Below are 18,866 nucleotides of genomic sequence, written 5' to 3'. Positions count from 1 at the left end.
AAAAAATAATACTTTGTTTGACAAAATTATGCTTTGAGGGAATTTTGTTTTAGCATTATTTTTATTTAAACCTTTTATACAAAATTCTCATAATTTTTTTAAGCTACTCACACAATAACACTGTCAATATAACAATATGCGATATTCCTACGTTTTGACATCATCAAAATTACCTGAAAACTCATAACAAAAAGAAATTAGGGGCCATGAATTAAAATGGAGCATATTGGAACGTTGCGATCATAAGAAACAACGGATTCGATACCCGCAAGCTGGGAGTTCATAGCGCCTGGGATTTAACACCTCCAACCCCCACGAGACACGGCATGGGCGGTACGTGATATTCCACAAGGCTTATTTCACGTTCCGATTGCTCCACGCCGTGGGGCCATACAGCGTCCGATACACGGACTCTCTGAATGCTAATTTTACGTTCGATTTTTGACCATTATTTACGATTTCAAATCGTCACGTATCCATAATCTGAATAGGTACCTATACTTAAAATTTCACTGTTTTCCTTTTAATAGGCCTATAATGACCACGGAATCACTCTTTGAGCAAAGATTATTAAAAATAGACCGCCGATCATATTGACCTTTGACTCGATCTAGTTTGAATAGTCATCTTCAATTCGTCACGTGATATGAATATTGCATACATTAAAAGTAATTTACATAGTCTGGCCACGCCTTCAATTTGCAAATATCCAAGACCATGGTGAGCACAGGACATGGTGAGATCCGTAAATCAGAGAAACAGCGCCCGCTAGCGTTCATTCATTACAAGCGTGGACAGTTTTTGCCGTGCATAATCGGAACGTTGGTTGTGTGTGACCGCGCAACACCAATGGTCTTGGAACCAAGACTATCCCCCTTCTTGCAAAAAGGAAGGCATGGTCTGATTTTAGTCTCAAATCTTCCGTTTTTATATATCACAAATTATTTTGCCTCTTTGTTGGGGGTCCATGCGCCACACGCAATGGGGGGTCCCGGCAGACATCCATATCTGACCATGTCAGGTTATCCACTAAATAATCCTGTACTCAAATATTGGTACCTCGTTCCTTTAACCAAAGTGCTCTGGGCCGGTCTAGTAGTTGAATCAACTGGTATTAGGTATTCTGATGATTTGAATTTGTTTACTCACAGTTGAAATTTCAATAAGTAGAATAGTAATTACAACTGTCATCTATTCAGACACTAAGGTGTTCGAGTATTCGGTATAATACCCTTGGAGTCGAAGCTATTCCCACTATCAAGATTATCATCTACTTTGAAATCTTCCTCAATGAGGCTCGTCCACACTGTGTTCCTTCCACGGTCCGATAGAGTATTGGACATTGTTTCAATACTTTGGGAATAGCGTACAATAATCACACTACGCTGCAAGGGTGTAAATAAGCTATTTCAACCCAAGTACTTCATCAGAGTAAGCCTGAACATCTGACGTCAAACTTCGAGGCTTGTGAATAAGGCCAGAGACCTGCCTCGATACAGGCGTGATTCACCTTTGACCTACATTCATTTCACATAGAGATACGCAGTCAAATTCCAGGCCTTCATTTTAAAAAAAAATTGAGGAGAGCTGTACATCGCTCTCCTTAAATCAAGAAAATGATTTATGGCGATAAGTTTAACGAGATTTGAAACATATTAATTTTCAACTTAAGTACATGTATCAAGCATAAATGCTTCAAAATATATACTGCAAATTGAAATTAAAAATGCTCTAGTTACACTTTTAAGGAGCGATTTTTTTTTGCTCTCCTAAAAAACTTCAAGGAGCGAGGAGAAGCGCGAGCGATCGCGCTCCTTTAAAATGAAGGCCTGAAGTTCTTATGCGGATGAGACAGAAGTGTACTGTTTGGGCATCTATGGAAAGCTCATGTCACTACACGTTTATCCAATGATATCATTGTATCCAATGGAATCACTGGATCTAAGGAGCAGGGACCTGTCTTTATCCTTGTTTTGAAAGAAAACTTGCTATCTGCATGAACTGGTCAAAATAAATAAAATTGTGTGTTACACAACAACCACTAAGGATTTTCCATCAAATACACTAATCATGAAACACAAATGATTTTAATTTCAGGAAAGTTTAAACAATCTTGCTGTTGAAGTAGATCTTAATCACTTCAAAATATACTGACGGCAACATTGATCCAGTTCATCAACTCAAAGAACATCAAACTACATTTTTTTCCCTTCATATTTTGACTTTATCTGGCTCATGTAGGTTCCAATTGAACCCTCATTCCTTTCTTGGTACCAACGTTCACTATTCTACATGTAAATAATAAAACCAAAGTGTGACAAAAATTGCTCCAAAATCCATCAAACAAAGCTGTTAAATAGTTTAAACTCACCTGAGGTACGCAGGAGATGTTGCTGGTTAATATGATGGTACGATTGTGTGAGTCACAGGCTGGATCCTCAGCAAAGTTCCACATTCACATCTTGGTATTGAAGCGCCCAACACCAGTCCACAGTCTCTTGAGTCTCACCCATTCCAGATGCATCAAACTCACATCCAAACTCGCCTATGGAAACAACAATGTTATAAAGCATGTTACCAAATAATTAAGGTTTGCTAATTGTTGTGCAAGGTTACACATAGCCTGAACATCTGACATCACGCTTTGAGCTAGTGAGAAACGCCAGAAACCTACCTCCAGACCAGCGTGTATTTTCACCTTTGACCTAGGTCATTTCACATGGAGATACGCAGTCAAATTCTATTTCGGACGTGACAGCAGTGTACTGTTTGGGCATGTATATGGAAAGCTCATGTCACTGCACGTTTATCAAATGATCATTGTATCCAATGGAATCACTGGATCTGCAAGCAGGGACCTGAAAGACAGGGGCCAAGTCTAGGTTACACAAACCATTCAGCTTTAAATTCCCCTGTATTTTTTACCATGTGAGGGCGCTCATAAAAATATGATTTTACTTTCTCGGTACGTGATTATCCTTGACGTTCTGTCACTTCTGTGCACGGGATAGTTTTGAGTTGCTTCAATTCATGTAGGTGGGTTATAACAACTCCTTAAAAAGTCTTATTGTCATTAATGGCAGACAGAATATTGGCTTGACTCTCCACCATGCCATGGTCAGGCTGATGTCCTGGCAGGAATGTTCTACATAACAACGGGTAACACGCCAATCCAGATACAATTCACAGCATGCAAGAGACAAACCAACTTTTCCCTACAAGCAAAGACTGCTTCAAATATTCATTCATACCCAAAACAGTTTTGTTAAAGACTGGAACACATTACAACCAGACATCATCCATCAGGGACAAAACAAGTATCTTCAGGCAGTTGAATGCTTGCAATGTTTGAACACAATGTTTATAGGGAAAACAATCTCAGAATTGTCTAAATGAATATGGACTTAAAGGGAACATACTGTACAGGTAGTTAATAACAGCCGTGGGTACAAAGTTACGAGGGTAGGAGGACTACCATCTAAACTGCCTCAGTATTTCAATACGATTCAAACTTGCTTCTTGTCACTGGGTGAGCTCAATGGCCTAGCAGTTAAGATCTACTCTAGAATGAGGAAGGTGGACTACCATCTCAACTGCCTCAGTATTTCAATACGATTCAAACTTGCTTCTTGTCACTGGGTGAGCTCAGTGGCCTAGCAATTAAGATCTACTCTAGAATGAGGAAGGTGGACTACCATCTCAACTGCCTCAGTATTTCAATATGATTCAAACTTGCTTCTTGTCACTGGGTGAGCTCATTGGCCTAGCAGTTAAGATCTACTCTAGAATGAGGAAGTTGGACTACCATCTAAACTGCCTCAGTATTTCAATACGATTCAAACTTGCTTCTTGTCACTGGGTGAGCTCATTGGCCTAGCAGTTAAGATCTACTCTAGAATGAGGAAGTTGGACTACCATCTAAACTGCTTCAGTATTTCAATACGATTCAAACTTGCTTCTTGTCACTGGGTGAGCTCATTGGCCTAGCAGTTAAGATCTACTCTAGAATGAGGAAGTTGGACTACCATCTAAACTGCCTCAGTATTTCAATACGATTCAAACTTGCTTCTTGTCACTGGGTGAGCTCATTGGCCTAGCAGTTAAGATCTACTCTAGAATGAGGAAGGTGGACAACCATCTCAACTGCTTCAGTATTTCAATATGATTCAAACTTGCTCCTTGTCACTGGGTGAGCTCATTGGCCTAGCAGTTAAGATCTACTCTAGAATGAGGAAGTTGGACTACCATCTCAACTGCCTCAGTATTTCAATACGATTCAAACTTACTTCTTGTCACTGGGTGAGCTCATTGGCCTAGCAGTTAAGATCTACTCTAGAATGAGGAAGTTGGACTACCATCTAAACTGCCTCAGTATTTCAATACGATTCAAACTTGCTTCTTGTCACTGGGTGAGCTCATTGGCCTAGCAGTTAAGATCTACTCTAGAATGAGGAAGGTGGACAACCATCTCAACTGCTTCAGTATTTCAATATGATTCAAACTTGCTCCTTGTCACTGGGTGAGCTCATTGGCCTAGCAATTAAGATCTACTCTAGAATGAAGAAGGTGGACTAACATCTCAACTGCCTCAGTATTTCAATATGATTCAAACTTGCTCCTTGTAACTGGGTGAGCTCTTTGGCCTAGCAATTAAGATTCAACAGTTAAGATCTATGCTTAACGAATATTTGTAAGCAATACTCTCATTAGCAGACATTATTTGGCAGTGGATTTGTCTGCACTCCTATTTCTTGACTTTAAGACACACCACATGGTTGCTCTCATCTCATACCTGATTACTTTGGTTTAGTTCATGCTCAAACAGTGACATCATCTGCTTCAGCTTTAGACTCCCAACACTCCTCATCCTCAAGACACTGAACTAGACTTGAGTTCTCCTTCTGTAAAGAACAAAGATGAGAAAGAGGGTAGATGATGAGAAAGTGAAATCCAGTAGAATTCCAACCAATGATGATCATTACATCATGTTCAGAATCTTATTCATGAGAACCATCTTTTGTCTGAGGTTCATTTGACTCTCCACAGGACTCTGAAAGCAGTGAGTATACAGCGCTTATCACACATCAATGAGAGGGTCAAACTAAAATAAGATTATTCATTATCCCAGCCTGGCTATCACGGGCAGCGCTATATTGATACTTCTCATTACTAAACCCTAGGAAGGGATGAGCTGCAAAACATCGATGAATGGCTACATTTGAATCTGTTTGTAGGGTAGTTTCGGTTCAATAAGCTCAAATTTCAAAATTTTAGCTTGATCTGCTGATTGGTCGCGCTACGGCACACTCTTCCTCATTGTAATTTATTACTTGATTTGTTTTACTTCAGAAAAGATGTGAGCTCCTTCAAGATCTATAAAGTAACTTCAATAATTCCTAAACATTTTTAATTAAGGAAATATCTCTAAGCTCAGAGCAGTTTGTAAAAGACAATCAAAGTGTATGAGGGAGAAAGAAAATCTTCACTTGACAGAAACAATAATGGAGTAAGAATCATCTGCAGATTTATTGACAATGTCAAAAGTTTGGAAAATACTTTGCTTTAGAGATAGAGTAGCATTAATCCAACCAATTTTTCATGCGCAATAATCCACTGCAACGTCTTAATATACAGATCAAACTTACTCAAACAAACTCAAACTAAACTACTTTTTGTATGCACTATCAACAGCGTCAACCAGTCTTGATTATCAAGTAAAATATACTCCCAATATGGGTCAAAAAGCAAACTCATACAGTAAGTCTTAAAGGCAGTGGACACTATTGGTAATTACTCAAAATAATTATTAGCATAAAACCTTTCTTGGTGACAAGTAATGGGGAGAGATTGATGATATAAAACAAAGTGAGAAATGGCTCCCTCTGAAGTGCCATAGTTTTTCGAGAAAGACCAATTGTCTACGAATTTGATTTTGAGACCTCAAGTTTAGAACTTGAGGTCTCAAAATCAACCATCTAAACGCACACAACTTCGCGTGACTAGGGTGTTTTTTTCTTTCATTATTATCTCACAACTTCTATGACCGATTGAGCTCAAATTTTCACAGGTTAGTTATTTTCTGCATATGTTGAGATACACCAACTGTGAAGGCTAGTCTTTGACAATTACCAATAGTGTCCACTGCCTTTCCAATAATTTTTGATCATAAAACAAACCTGTCTCTTAAAGGGATGATACACGTTTGGTAATTACTCAAAGAAAATATTAACTTAAAAACTGACTTGGTAACGTGCATTGGAGAGCAGTTGATAGTATAAAACATTGTGGAAAACGACTCCCTCTGAAATAACGTAGTTTTTGAGAAAGAGGTACTTTCTCACTTAAATAATAAAGGACTTCTAGCTAGAAGTCTTTTATTCCTGTCTGAAAGCAAACACATCTGTCTAACAAGGGTGTTTTTTGTTTCATAATTTACTCGCAACTTCGATGACCGATTGAGCCCAAATTTTCACAGGCTTGTTATTTTATGCCTATGTTGGGATACACCAAGTGAGAAGACTGGTCTTTGACAATAACCAAACGTGTACCTTCCCTTTGACATAAAAGCAAATCCAGATAATTGGAAGTATCAACAATACAACTACTTCTAATAGCTTTATAACACAATAGCTTTATAACACAATCTTGAATATACAATGAAACTAAAGTTAACTTCAAACTTTTCTATATAGAAAATCATGAATTATGTAGCACCTTATAAAGGTTTACAAGGTGCTACGGTGCATAAAAGCAGCCACAGTCAGGAACACCGGGGTACACCCCTTCCCGTTTTGATAAGTGCACTGGGTTCTTTTACATGCGAACACAACACATGGGACCATCGGCTTTACGTCCCATCCAAAGAATGAAGAAATGGTTAAGTGTCTTGGTTAAGGACACAAGTGTCACGACTGGGGGATTCGAACCCACACTCTGCTGATCACAAACACCAGAGTTTGAAATCTTTGCTCTTAACCACTTGGCCAAGACACTTCTACAGAAAACAATCTTGATTATACAATGAAACTAAAGTTACTCCTTTATTTTAGGTAAATACCAAACTCATATAAATGATGTACATGAAGTGTTTGTATTTATATGACTTGATTATAATGTACACCTGTTCCTTAAAGGCACTGGACACGTTTTGTAAAATGTTAAAGACCAGTATTCTCACTTGGTGTATCCCAACACATGCATAACATAACAGACCTGTGGAAATTTGGGTTCAACTGGTCATCGAATTTGCAAGAGAATAAAGAAAGAAAATGCACCCTTGTTGCAACACTTTGCATACTTTCAGATGCGTAAAACAAGGCTTTAGACCTGAAGTAGTTCAGTATTTTAGAGAGAAAAAATACCTCTTTCTCTAAAACTATGTTACTTCAGAGGGATCTGTTACCCACAAGGTTTTGTACAATCATCAGCTCTTCATTGCTCGTTACCAAGTAAGTTTTTATGCCAAAATTTTGTTTGAGTATTTGCTAAAAGTGTCCAGTGCAATTAACATAAAAGCAAATCAAGATAGTTGGAACTTGGAAGTAATAAAATTGTTTCCACTATTAACTACAGAAAACTATCTTGATTGTACAATGAAACTAAAGTAAACTCCTTTCATAGGTTAATATCAAACTCATATACATGTATGATGTATGTAGTATTTATTTTTACATGACTTGATCATAATGTACACATGTTTCTTAAGATCAAAGCAATTATAGTTAGTTGGAAGAATCATTAATAATAATAATATCAAAGTCTTATATAGCGCACGTATCTACCAAACAAGGTACTCAAGGCGCTGAGTTTATACAAACTTTCAGAAAGATAGGTTATAACAGTGATGAATTCTGAGAACCAATAAGTTAGCACCTTATAAGGGTCTATACAAGGTGCTACGGCGCATACGGCAGCCACAACCAGGAACACCGGGGCGAACCCCTTCTCTATTTGATTAGTGCACTGGGTTCTTTTACATGCGTTACACAACACATGGGACCAACGACTTTTACGTCCCATCCGAAGGAGGAAGCAATGGTTAAAGGAACACGTTGCCTTGGATCGGTCGAGTTGGTCTTTGAAAAGCGTTTGTAACCGTTTGTTATAAAATGCATATGGTTAGAAAGCAAATTCAGAAAGATGATTTAAAAGTAGAATACAATGATCCACACAAATTTGCCTCGAAATTGCGTGGTTTTCCTGGTACTTTGCGAACTAACACGGTCGGCCATTTATTCATGCCCATAAATGGCAGACGGTGTTAGTCGACAAGGTAAAAGGAAAACCACGCAATTTCGAGTGATACTTGTGTGGATCATTATATTCTACTTTTAAATTATCTTTCTAGTCATATGCATTTTATAAAAAACGGTTACAAACGCTTTTCAAAGACCAACTCGACCGATCCAAGGCAACGTGTTCCTGTAAGTGTCTTGCTTAAGGTCACAGGTGTCGCAGCTGGGGATTCGAAACCACACTCTGCAGGTCAGAAACACCAGAGTCTGAATTCGGTGCTCTTAACCGCTCGGTGGTTAAGTTCAATTGTCAAATGAAGATATAGGAATACAACAATCTACATTTTTAGTAATTACCAATAGTAACCAGTACATAAAAAACATATAAACACAGATCAAACCTAGTTTGAAACATTAACTAAACTACTGTTTATATGAACTAACTACAGATAAACAATCTTAGTCCAGTAAAATTAACTCCCAATAAATGTCAAACAGGAAAAACATTATACTTATCTTTAAATCACTTTACACATGTTCCTTAACATCAAAGCAAATTCAGAAAGTTTAACACATCAGTCCAAACTTCTTTTTACTAACTACAGAAATAAAATCATGATTATAGAAAATAGACTTAACTTCCTTCATTTGTTAATACCAAACAAATGTTTATATTTATATGACTTGATCATAATGTACACTTGTTTCTTAACATCAAAGCAATCACAGTCAATTGGAAGAATCATTTATAATAACAAGTTCAATTGTCAAATGAAGATATAGGAATACAACAATCTACATAGACCATTATAAAGTTATGTCATCAGAAATTTCAATCAATTCTGTGATCAATGGTGTTTATTGATTCAGAGTCAAATATTTCTAGTTCTACTTTTTCCACACCATGATCAGACTATTAATTGTGTCTACAAGAGCAAACCTACTTCACAGTCGCCATGTACTCTAAAAACTCTGACTCAGAACTGACCCTGACTCTAGATCCAATTAGACCTGACTATGTTTGGATCAATCTGACCCACATTCAGGGTCATCCAGGAGTGTTTAGAGTGCTTAGTATAAAGCCATCCAGCTTAACAGGCAAGTTGGGGGAACTCCATATTTACTCATTCTCAGATTGTAATGTCAGTAAGTTGGTCAACAACTACATACAAGTAGGATTTCAAACTTTGTATATCAGAGCTACAATCAAGTTAAGTTTGATGAACTAAAAATATCTGTCATAAATAACCCAAGAGCCCGCTAGCAACAGGTTAGAAACAATTCTAAATGTGTTTTCAGCTGATGTCTGTTGCAAAGTCTTTCTGGTAATTGTTTCAAAATTGGTATCAGAGTTGACCTTTCAATGTTCCTTGTTATTTTGGCTGATCTGCAATTTGTTTGCTTACTACATGTATATACAACAACAAATACTACAAATGTATTACATTTGCAATACAATACAATTAGGTCATAGAGCATCATAAGAACATAACAATAAACAAGGTAAACCATTGTTCCTTTAAAAGTCAACAATGATGTTTATAAAATAAATTCTGCTCAACTAACACAGCATGTTATATTTCTGATTACAAATCAATGAAGTAGACTTTATCAATCTTGAATAGACAATTTCTACCGTCACAATTTAATTGTCCCTGCATGGGACAATTTGTTGGAATTTTACAACAAAAAAAGCAATCATATAAAATACTTAAGTTAAAAATGATTAGACAGTAGAGAAAGATAATGGACAACAAGGTAAAACAGTTGTTCTTTTACAAATAAACGTTGATAGTATGAAAACAAATTCTACTCCACTAACAAAGATGTTATTTTCTGATTACAAGTCTTTAAAGTATACATGGTCAATCGTGAATAGACAGGAACAACAATAAAGGGAGCACTTTTCTACCGTTACATTAACACTTTTTCAGAGTAGTTGTAAATCTTTTCAGAACCTCAAACAACCCATAAATGTTTGAATGGACATGCAGGCTTATCCTGAAAAGTGTTGAATTACTCTCCAATTTCATAAAAAACGGGAGGGCAAAGGCTGGTAACATTTCTCATGGAAGAATCTGAGGGTGATTTAGGAAAAAAATAAACTGTAAAAACATCAAATGAATCAAGAAGAGTTAAATAAACTTTAAGAGTTCACTACGTTTAGGTTTGAAATAAGACAATTGTGTGGATGTTTTACTGATATTATTGATCAATTGAACTGATAAGATTATTGCTTGATTAAACACACATCTTTTTGAATTCTAGATTGATTTTCATTGAGCTGTATGGACACACTGTGGTCATTACATGTCAATGTACATGTTGTACTTGTAGCATTTATTTCTCTTACCAGTATCATCATAATCAGATAACATTACACCTTGTTATAAATCTTTACTGAATTGTCAGCCACTGCAAGCTGCTGACCATCTGATGTCAATGATATTCCACCTGGGTTGTACAGACCCTGAACAATACAGCTGAGAAATCTACCCCGAGTGTCATACCGATGAATATGACCAGTGTTGAAATCCTTATTGTCCACTGCAATGTAGATAGCTGAGCTGTCACAGCATACACCTCTGCAGGATTTAACCAGTTGACTATCGATCTTTGGATAGATGCTAAGTGTACCACCATCGACTCCAACAATGTCTACTTGTGGTGGAATGCCCCCACCGAATACAACTCTGTCCTTGTTGTCAATGGCCAAGTACAAAGGTCTAGTCTGAACTGAAACAGTGTCTATGAGTGAACCATCACTGGATCTGTGTTTAGTTATAACTGACCTCTTCACATCCCCGACCATGATTGTATCCTTTATGACTGCTACACTCTGGAGATCTACTGATGTCTTGCCCACTTCACTATGAGGCACTGTGTGGAATTCAAACATCTTGTTGCCATTCCTATTGTACATCTTGACAGAGTTGGTCTCATCTACAATCACTAACTGATTCTTGAATGCAGCAATAGACTCTGGACCTGAAAAACAAATAAACAAATGGATAGGACTCAATCCAATGATCATTCATTCGCAAATTACTTTCAATCTATTTAATTTGATGATTGTGAAAAATGCAAAAGAGATGTTTGCTTTATTAATTTTTTTCCTATATTAGAGAAGTCAGTATGACTTTGCTAGTAACTCACAAAGCACCTACGTGCAACTTTGAAATACAGTAGGACAATAAACAGTAATCTGTTCATACTAGCAAGGTGACTACTATCAAGAGAACTTTGGTTTTGAAGATAGTCTTGTTAACTTTTATTTCCAGTCTTTACTTAAAATGAATTACCTTAATAACATTAATTGTTGTTATTTATTCATTCATTTACAAATAGAAACTTCTTTGTTGATGGTGTTGAATAGAAGAATGTAAATCTTCAGAATGACAGTAGATAAGAGTGAATTCAGTGATCGTGTAGAAAGTATGTATAACAACAGCACTAGCCTGCAAGGTCATTTAATCATTCTCAACATTGGAACTGATTTAAAACAAAATAAAATGAACCCAGGCAATACATGGCGGAGTGAACAAAAAACTGAGATATTATAATTGTTTGAATTATAAATATAAAAAAAACATTTAAAACCTATGTGGGGGACCAAAGGGGCCTTGCAACCAAACAGGTCCCTCACTGCAGGGTTTTAAAGATTGACTTGAGTTGATCAATTTGATCAAACTTTTTCAGATTTGGTTTCAGTTTTGGACAGTAGTGACTTATTTTCATTGTTCGACTGACAACTAATCAACTGCAGCTTTTATAACTGTTTGAACTGAGAGTTACAGCATAAATACACCTCTAACTAAAGAATTAAATTGTAAAGGACTTACGTTTTGGTAGGTTGATTATTTTCTTCTGGTGTCCTGTAGTGTCGTAGATTACCACTCTGCTATTCATGAAGTCTGCCACTGCCATCTCATCCCCAGGTAAGGAGGCATCAACATCCACAAGCATACCGATTTCTTTACCATACTCCAAAGAAAGCTCCCACCTTGACCCCTTCATAATCAGATTACCAAGGGAGATGTCACAAACATCTGGAGTGAATCTCAGATGGGAAAGGGTCAGATCTATCTTGGGTTGATTTTGATCTCTGAGTACCTTCAAGTCCTGACTGATAGTAGAATAGACTGCACAGAAGTCAGGAGCTAATGAATTCTTGCTGACATCTTTGGCAGTCTGCAGTGATTGCTGTATTTGCTGCAAGTTCACACTCACTGCTTGCTCAAATTCCTCCAATTTCTTGTTCCGATCTTTAAGGATGGTTTTTATTTCATCCATGATGCGACTCTCTTGAGCTGTTACCTCAGCCCTGATCTCATCAGCTCTGTTCGTCAAGTCTGCCATGGTTCTGTTAGCTGCAATGTTTAGGTTGTCTTTCATTGTTGAGGCAGTTGCTTGAGATTGTTCAAGCTTCTTCATGGTTTCTTCATGGGGAGTAAAGAGTTGAGCCAATGACTGTTTGTATGTGGATGAGGTTTGGTTGCAGTCAATATACTCATGTTGTGGTTTACAGTGATCTATGACAGTACAAACTTGGCAAATCATCACATCACATGTTGTACAGTAGAACCACATCACTTCACCTTCATGAGTTTGGCATTCTGGACGGCGTTTTCGTTTTCTGTCTTTGCTTGCAATCTTCCCATCACTAATGTCTTTCAAAGTGTTTACTGTGTGGCTTTTCTGGTGCACTTGGTAGCAGTTTGCACAAAAGATTGCAGGGCAGTCAAAACAGAAATGAGTTGCCTCATTTTTGTCCTTACATAGTTTACAAACCCACTGGTTGTCTTCAGATGAGCTGACCAGCTTCAGTTGATCTGCAAGACGAGTTATGTTGAAGTTAGTCTTGAGAGCTTGAACATCTTTCTGATGAAGTTGTGTCTTTTTTAGACACACGGGACAAATAAGCATCGTAGCATCTTTGTAGTTGGTAGACTGGTATTTCTGCAAACAGGTTTTACAGAAGCTGTGTGGACAGTCAAGAACTCTGGGATCATTATATTGCTCATAGCAAATACCACACTCCAGATGTTTCTGGACAATTTTCTGAAGAGCTGAAACCTTTGGTGGGTTTGACGAAGCCATTTTATCTGAAACAGGGACAAAGGAGCAAAACATTACTTTTAAATAAGATTAAGCATTCAGTTTATTAGAACCACTTTCAGTACACATCTTTAAACTTATAGATCATGGCATCAATACAAATAACACACTTGTACTCAGCAGTTTGAATTTCTAAAGAAAAGTACTTCACCATTCACCAATATGTAATAAGCACTGTATACTCAGTGCTTTCCTTGGAGTGATGCAGAAACAAATCCCAAGCAACCTACTCAGGTTGGATTCAAACCCATGACCCACAGCATCCTAGAGCTGATAACTAAACTACTAGCCCACTGAGCATCCCAGCACAGAGTGATGAGAATCCTGTAATTAATAAGGGAATAAAAGGGTAGCGACGAGTTCTTTAACGGTCGTTAAAAGCCGGCAGAGTCGGCGGTCGTGTGATGGGCCTTTATCGCATGGCAACAACCCTGCAAGGTGTTAAACGGACGTTTAAGAGTCAGTTCAGGTAAATAATTGACATAGTTGCTCACGGTCAAAAAATGAATTTTTTTTATACTATGTGGGTGGAAGGGCCTTGGGGTGCAAGTAAACAAAATTGCATTTTTAATTCCATATATAGCCCGTTGCCATGGTTACAGCTCATTTTTTTTTGGGCCATTTTAGGCCGATTTTGAGGTCTGAAAAACTGGTTTTTAGCTCATATTTACAACTCCACCCCACCAAAATGCAAAATCATTTCAAAAAACCTTTTACATCATTACAAAGTATCATCATTGGCCTTCCTTGAGAAAAAAAATTATTGCTTTAAATATCACCCTTGTGCTATTTTTGCATCATGCATTACAGTATGGTTTTTGAACTTGCAAAATCGACATTTTTACCATCTTGGACCCCAAAATGTCAACTTGCCAGGGGTCTCAGAAAACTCTCCTTTAGGCTGTGATTAGGGCAAACATTGGTCTTTCCATATCTGGTGTCAAAAACTAGGGCAATTGTATCCTGTTGTGACAGTACTGCCTCAAAACTAGACTTTTTTCCCAAAAACGTGAAAAATGCCTTTTTAAGGGTCTTTTCACATAATATCGACGTACGTGTCCACGGTAAAACAAAAAGGAATATTTTTCTTATACTTTGTGGATGGTAGGGACTTGGGGTCCAAATAAACAGCGTTAACATTTCAAATCATAATATAACACGTTGCCATGGTAACCGTTCATTTGTGTTTAGGCCACTTTAGTCCAATTTTGGGGTCTGAAAAAACTTTTTTTTAGTTATTATTTACAACTCCACCCCACCAAAATCAAAAATATTTCATAAAACTTTTTCCATCACTACAAAGTATCATCCTTGGCTTTACTTGGGACAAAAAAAATTGCTATAAAATTCACCGTTTTGTTATTTTTAGAACATGCATTAGAATATGTTTTTAGAACTTGCAAAATCAACATTTTTACCATATTTTTGTGCCTCAAAATTTCATTTTTTTCAGGGGTCTCAGAATATTTTCCTTTCAGTTTTGATCAGGTCCAAAATTTGTCCTTTTTTTTGGGTAGAAAAACTTGGGCAAGTGTATCCAGATGTTAACAGTACTGTCTCAAAAATAGACAGAAAAATGCATTTTAAATTGTTTTTTTTTTTCATCATGAATTTTGAACATTAAAAAGTAATAATTCTATCAATCTTGCAGCTTTTCCTAAGCACTCTATAGGCTTAGTGGATTATTCAACATTGATCAGGAACGATTGATGACCTTAATTTGAGAATTTGCCCCGGCCCAGCCCCAATCATATATCTTGACATTGCATAAAACAATGTTTTGTGAATAGCGCCTCTTTTTTGTAAAGTGTTCCCTTTCGGTTGTATTGGTATTTTCATGCCTTCTGGGTAGAAACACTGTGTTTATTGTATCCTGTTGTGACTGATCATGCCTTAAGTATAGTAAGTTTTCCAAAAACAATGCATGCTTGTTAAAAATCTGGCACTGTTTCCATGCCCTTTGAGTAATGAATACAAAGTTTGTAATTAAACATAATGGTATCCAACAAAACCATAACCAATGCTTTGCCACTGAGAGTTCTTGATTTGGCTACTTTACCTATTGTACAGGTATGATTCCCATTGCAAGTAGAGTGCGATGAGCATTCTCTACAAGTTGTCTTTAATACAGGGCCTACTCACCTTGGTCCCTGCCTGCTACCAAATGTAAAACTTTTCATAGAGATAGAGATCATAAACAATGTAGTTTCTGTGCTTGAGGCAGATGGTTTGGAGCATCCAATCATGTCCAACACAAATGTGGGAAATTAAAAAGCCCGCTTAAAAGTGTTGGAAAAGTTTGCCAAGATCTTATTAAAAACAATGATACTAACGATTTGCATGACGAGCGTAAGAGATCATTTAAAAGGTACACGTTGTCAGGGATCGGTCAAGTTGGTCTTTGAAATGCGTTTGTAACCGCTTGTTATAAAATGCATGGTTAGAAAGATGTTTTTGAGTGATACTTGTCTGGATCATTATATTCTACTTTTAAAATATCTTTCTAATCATATGCATTTTGTAATAAACGTTTACAAACACTTTTCAAAGACCAACTCGACCGACCCAAGGCAACGTGTGTTCCTTTAATGAAACAACACGGATAGAAGTTGTAAATACTTGAACCTGCTCAACATAAGTAAGTAAGATGCATTTGCAGTGACAAAAGTTTATTCGGGCTAGTTTGATTATTTTTGCCATTCACTATTTTACTAGTTCATAATTAGCATATATGTCTCTGAGAACGATCAACAAAAACATTGTCAAACATTACCTGCTGAACTCTTTTATTGTTTGCAACAGTACAATTGAAAGGAACCCCACCATGGTTGGGGGAACTGTTTACAGAAGGCCAAAGCAGTTGAATTTGGAAACAGTACTTGCTCACATTTAGAGCCTCTTTGTTCTGATAGGGATGAAAATGTTTAGTTTGGTAGCGGGCAGGGGACCAAGAAGACTGTTAAAAGGCCATGTACAATTGTATAGACAAGAATAGTAAAGAATGCTCATCGCACTACTTCTCTTCTTGCAATGTGAATCATACCTGTACAACTAGGTAAAGTAGTCATGACAAAACAAGAACTCTCAGTGGCAAAGCTTGGTTATAATTTTTGTATATGTTACCTAAAGAATATGGAAACAGTGCCATATTTTTTTAACTAGCATGCTCGTTTTTGTTTTTTATCAATTCAAACTAAGGGATAACTTCAAAATGCATTTTTATTGTTTTTGGAAAAATTACCATGTTTGAGGCAGAAGTGTCACAATAGGATACAATAAACCAAAGTGTTTCTCCCCAGCAGACATGCAAACCATAATGATTGCCCAATCACAACCAAAGGGGAAATATTCTGAGGACCAATAATAAATTAAGACAGTACAAACTTTCTTGATGTGCAAGGGAAATTAAAACATGTGACTTTCAAAAAAGAGGCGCTGTTCACAAAACTTTTGTATTTTTTTATGCAATGTCAAGAAATATGATTGGGCCGGGGCCGGGGTGAGGCCGGGGCAAATTCTAAGATTTAGGTCATAAACAAGTCCTGATCAATGTTTGGTAATGCACTAAGCCTACAGAGTGCTAATGACAAGCTGCCAGATTGATGGAATTATTACTAACTTCTTAATGTTTTAAATTCAAAATGAAGCAAATATTTCAAAATGCATTTCTCTATGTTTTCGGGGAAAAGGGTTTATTTTTGAGACAGTTCTGTTACATCAGGATACAATTGCCCGGGTTTGTCTTAAAAGAAATAAAAAGACAAGTTTTGGCCCTGATCAAAACCGAAAGGAAAATATTCTGAGACCCCTGCAAAAAAGAAATTTTGAGGGCAAAAAATGTGGTAAAAATGTTGATTTTGCAAGTTCTAAAAACATACTCTAATGCACGATCTTAAAACACCACAAGGGTGAAATTTTTAGCAATAATTTTTTGTCTCAAGTAAAGCCAAGGATGATAATTTGTAGTGATGGAAAAGGTTTTATGAAATATGCTTGTTTTTTGGTGGGGTGGAGTTGTAAATATTAACTAAAAAACAGTTTTTCAGACCCCAAAATTGGACTTAAGTGGCCTAAAAACAAACAAACTGTTACCATGGCAATGTGTTATATTATGATTTGAAATGTAAATGCTGTATATTTGGACCCCAAGTCCCTACCATCCACAAAGTATAAGAAAAATTTTCCTTTTTTTTTTACCGTGGACCATTTATCGATATTATGTGAAAAGACCCTTAAAAAGGCATTTTTCACGTTTCGGGGAAAAAAGTCTAGTTTTGAGGCAGTACTGTCACAACAGGAAACAATTGCCCAAGTTTTTGACACCCAATATGGAAAGACCAATGTTTGCCCTAATTACAGCCGAAAGGAGAGTTTTCTGAGACCCCTGGCAAGTTGACATTTAGGGGTCCAAAAATAGGGTAAAAATGTCGATTTTGCAAGTTCTAAAAACATACTGTAATGCATGATGCAAAAATAGCACAAGGGTGATATTTAAAGCAATAATTTTTTTTCTCAAGGAAGGCCAAGGACGATACTTTGTAATGATATAAAAGGTTATTCCTCCATGATGTATATAAACTGAAGATGAAATTGAGTTTCGAAATTCAAACCAGAGAGTCTACATGACACCCATGACACCTGATTTACACAAAAACGTTGGCTGTGAATTAATAACTTTTTAACAAAGCTGAGACCATTGTTAAAGGCTAATTCCTGAAATAAATAAATAATTACATGTAGGCCTATCAAAGCCCAGAGTTTTGAGCAAAGGTTTAATTTTGTTAATGATTTGTACTTACCGTGTCCCTGTGTACTGTAAACACTGTCAAATATCGCTGATCACATCTATGCGTACTACTGAGGTCTTCTCAAGAACAATGTTCCAAGCGAAAATGGCACTGGCGACAAATTGTTTTACCTTTTGACTCCAAGAGTCACGTAGCAGATATTTACAAAAGGTCCCTAGAGTTGGATGTCTGGTACAGCCGGGTACAGCAAATAAACAACAAACAATCCAGTAGTGGACTTTCAACTTGGTACATCCGTGAAGTTTAAAATACTTGAAGCTAAACCTACAATGTATTGTGGTGTGTTTGTACATGAACTTTTAACTAAACTTGATGTGAACTTTCATGAAGCTACCCTTGCTGTTTGCCTGCGCTGCGCAACAAGATTTGTTATCTATAATATGTATATATAGATGTAATGCAAATATTAAAAGTATGCAAGACAGATAACAACTTGTCCATTGTCTGGTCACGTATTTGATGTTATGGGTACTTTAAGATGTTTCATCATTTCTTGTTTTCTAAAACTTTTTGAATGAACGGTAGAAACTGAAATTCCCTTTGATGTTTTAAAGAGACAACGACAAGGATTTGTAAAGATACTGTACACTTAAAGACACTGGACACTATTGATGATTACTCAAAATAATTGTAAGCGTAAAAACTTACTTGGTTATGAGCAAAGAAAGTTGTTGATAATACAAAACCATGTGAGAAACGTCTTCTT

At 36.8% G+C, this 18,866-nt stretch overlaps 1 protein-coding gene across 2 annotated transcripts in view; it reads right to left on the bottom strand.

Annotated features, from left to right (window-relative positions):
• The window catches only part of LOC139936072 (uncharacterized), a 33,455-nt gene extending 14,989 nt beyond the window's left edge, over positions 1-18,466 (bottom strand). Inside the window, exons 1-3 of one of the 2 annotated variants that reach the window (XR_011785891.1) lie at positions 18,152-18,466; positions 12,077-13,339; positions 8,636-11,222 (exon numbers count right to left, since the gene is read on the bottom strand). Coding sequence is in view for 1 of the 2 variants with exons in the window: in XM_071930797.1 (XP_071786898.1) it covers positions 10,612-11,222; positions 12,077-13,334 (1,869 nt within the window). In the remaining variant the exon portion in view is untranslated. Of the gene's footprint in view, positions 1-5,539; positions 11,223-12,076; positions 13,340-18,151 lie in introns of those variants that run through there. The other variant, XM_071930797.1, reaches the window with a different exon arrangement.
• Between the last annotated feature and the right edge of the window lie 400 nt (positions 18,467-18,866).

The sequence above is a fragment of the Asterias amurensis genome, chromosome 4, assembly GCF_032118995.1.
Source record: "Asterias amurensis chromosome 4, ASM3211899v1".
Classification (NCBI taxonomy): domain Eukaryota; kingdom Metazoa; phylum Echinodermata; class Asteroidea; order Forcipulatida; family Asteriidae; genus Asterias; species Asterias amurensis.
The sequence above is the reverse complement of the archived record's forward strand: the minus strand, read 5'-3'. Positions and strand labels throughout refer to the sequence as shown.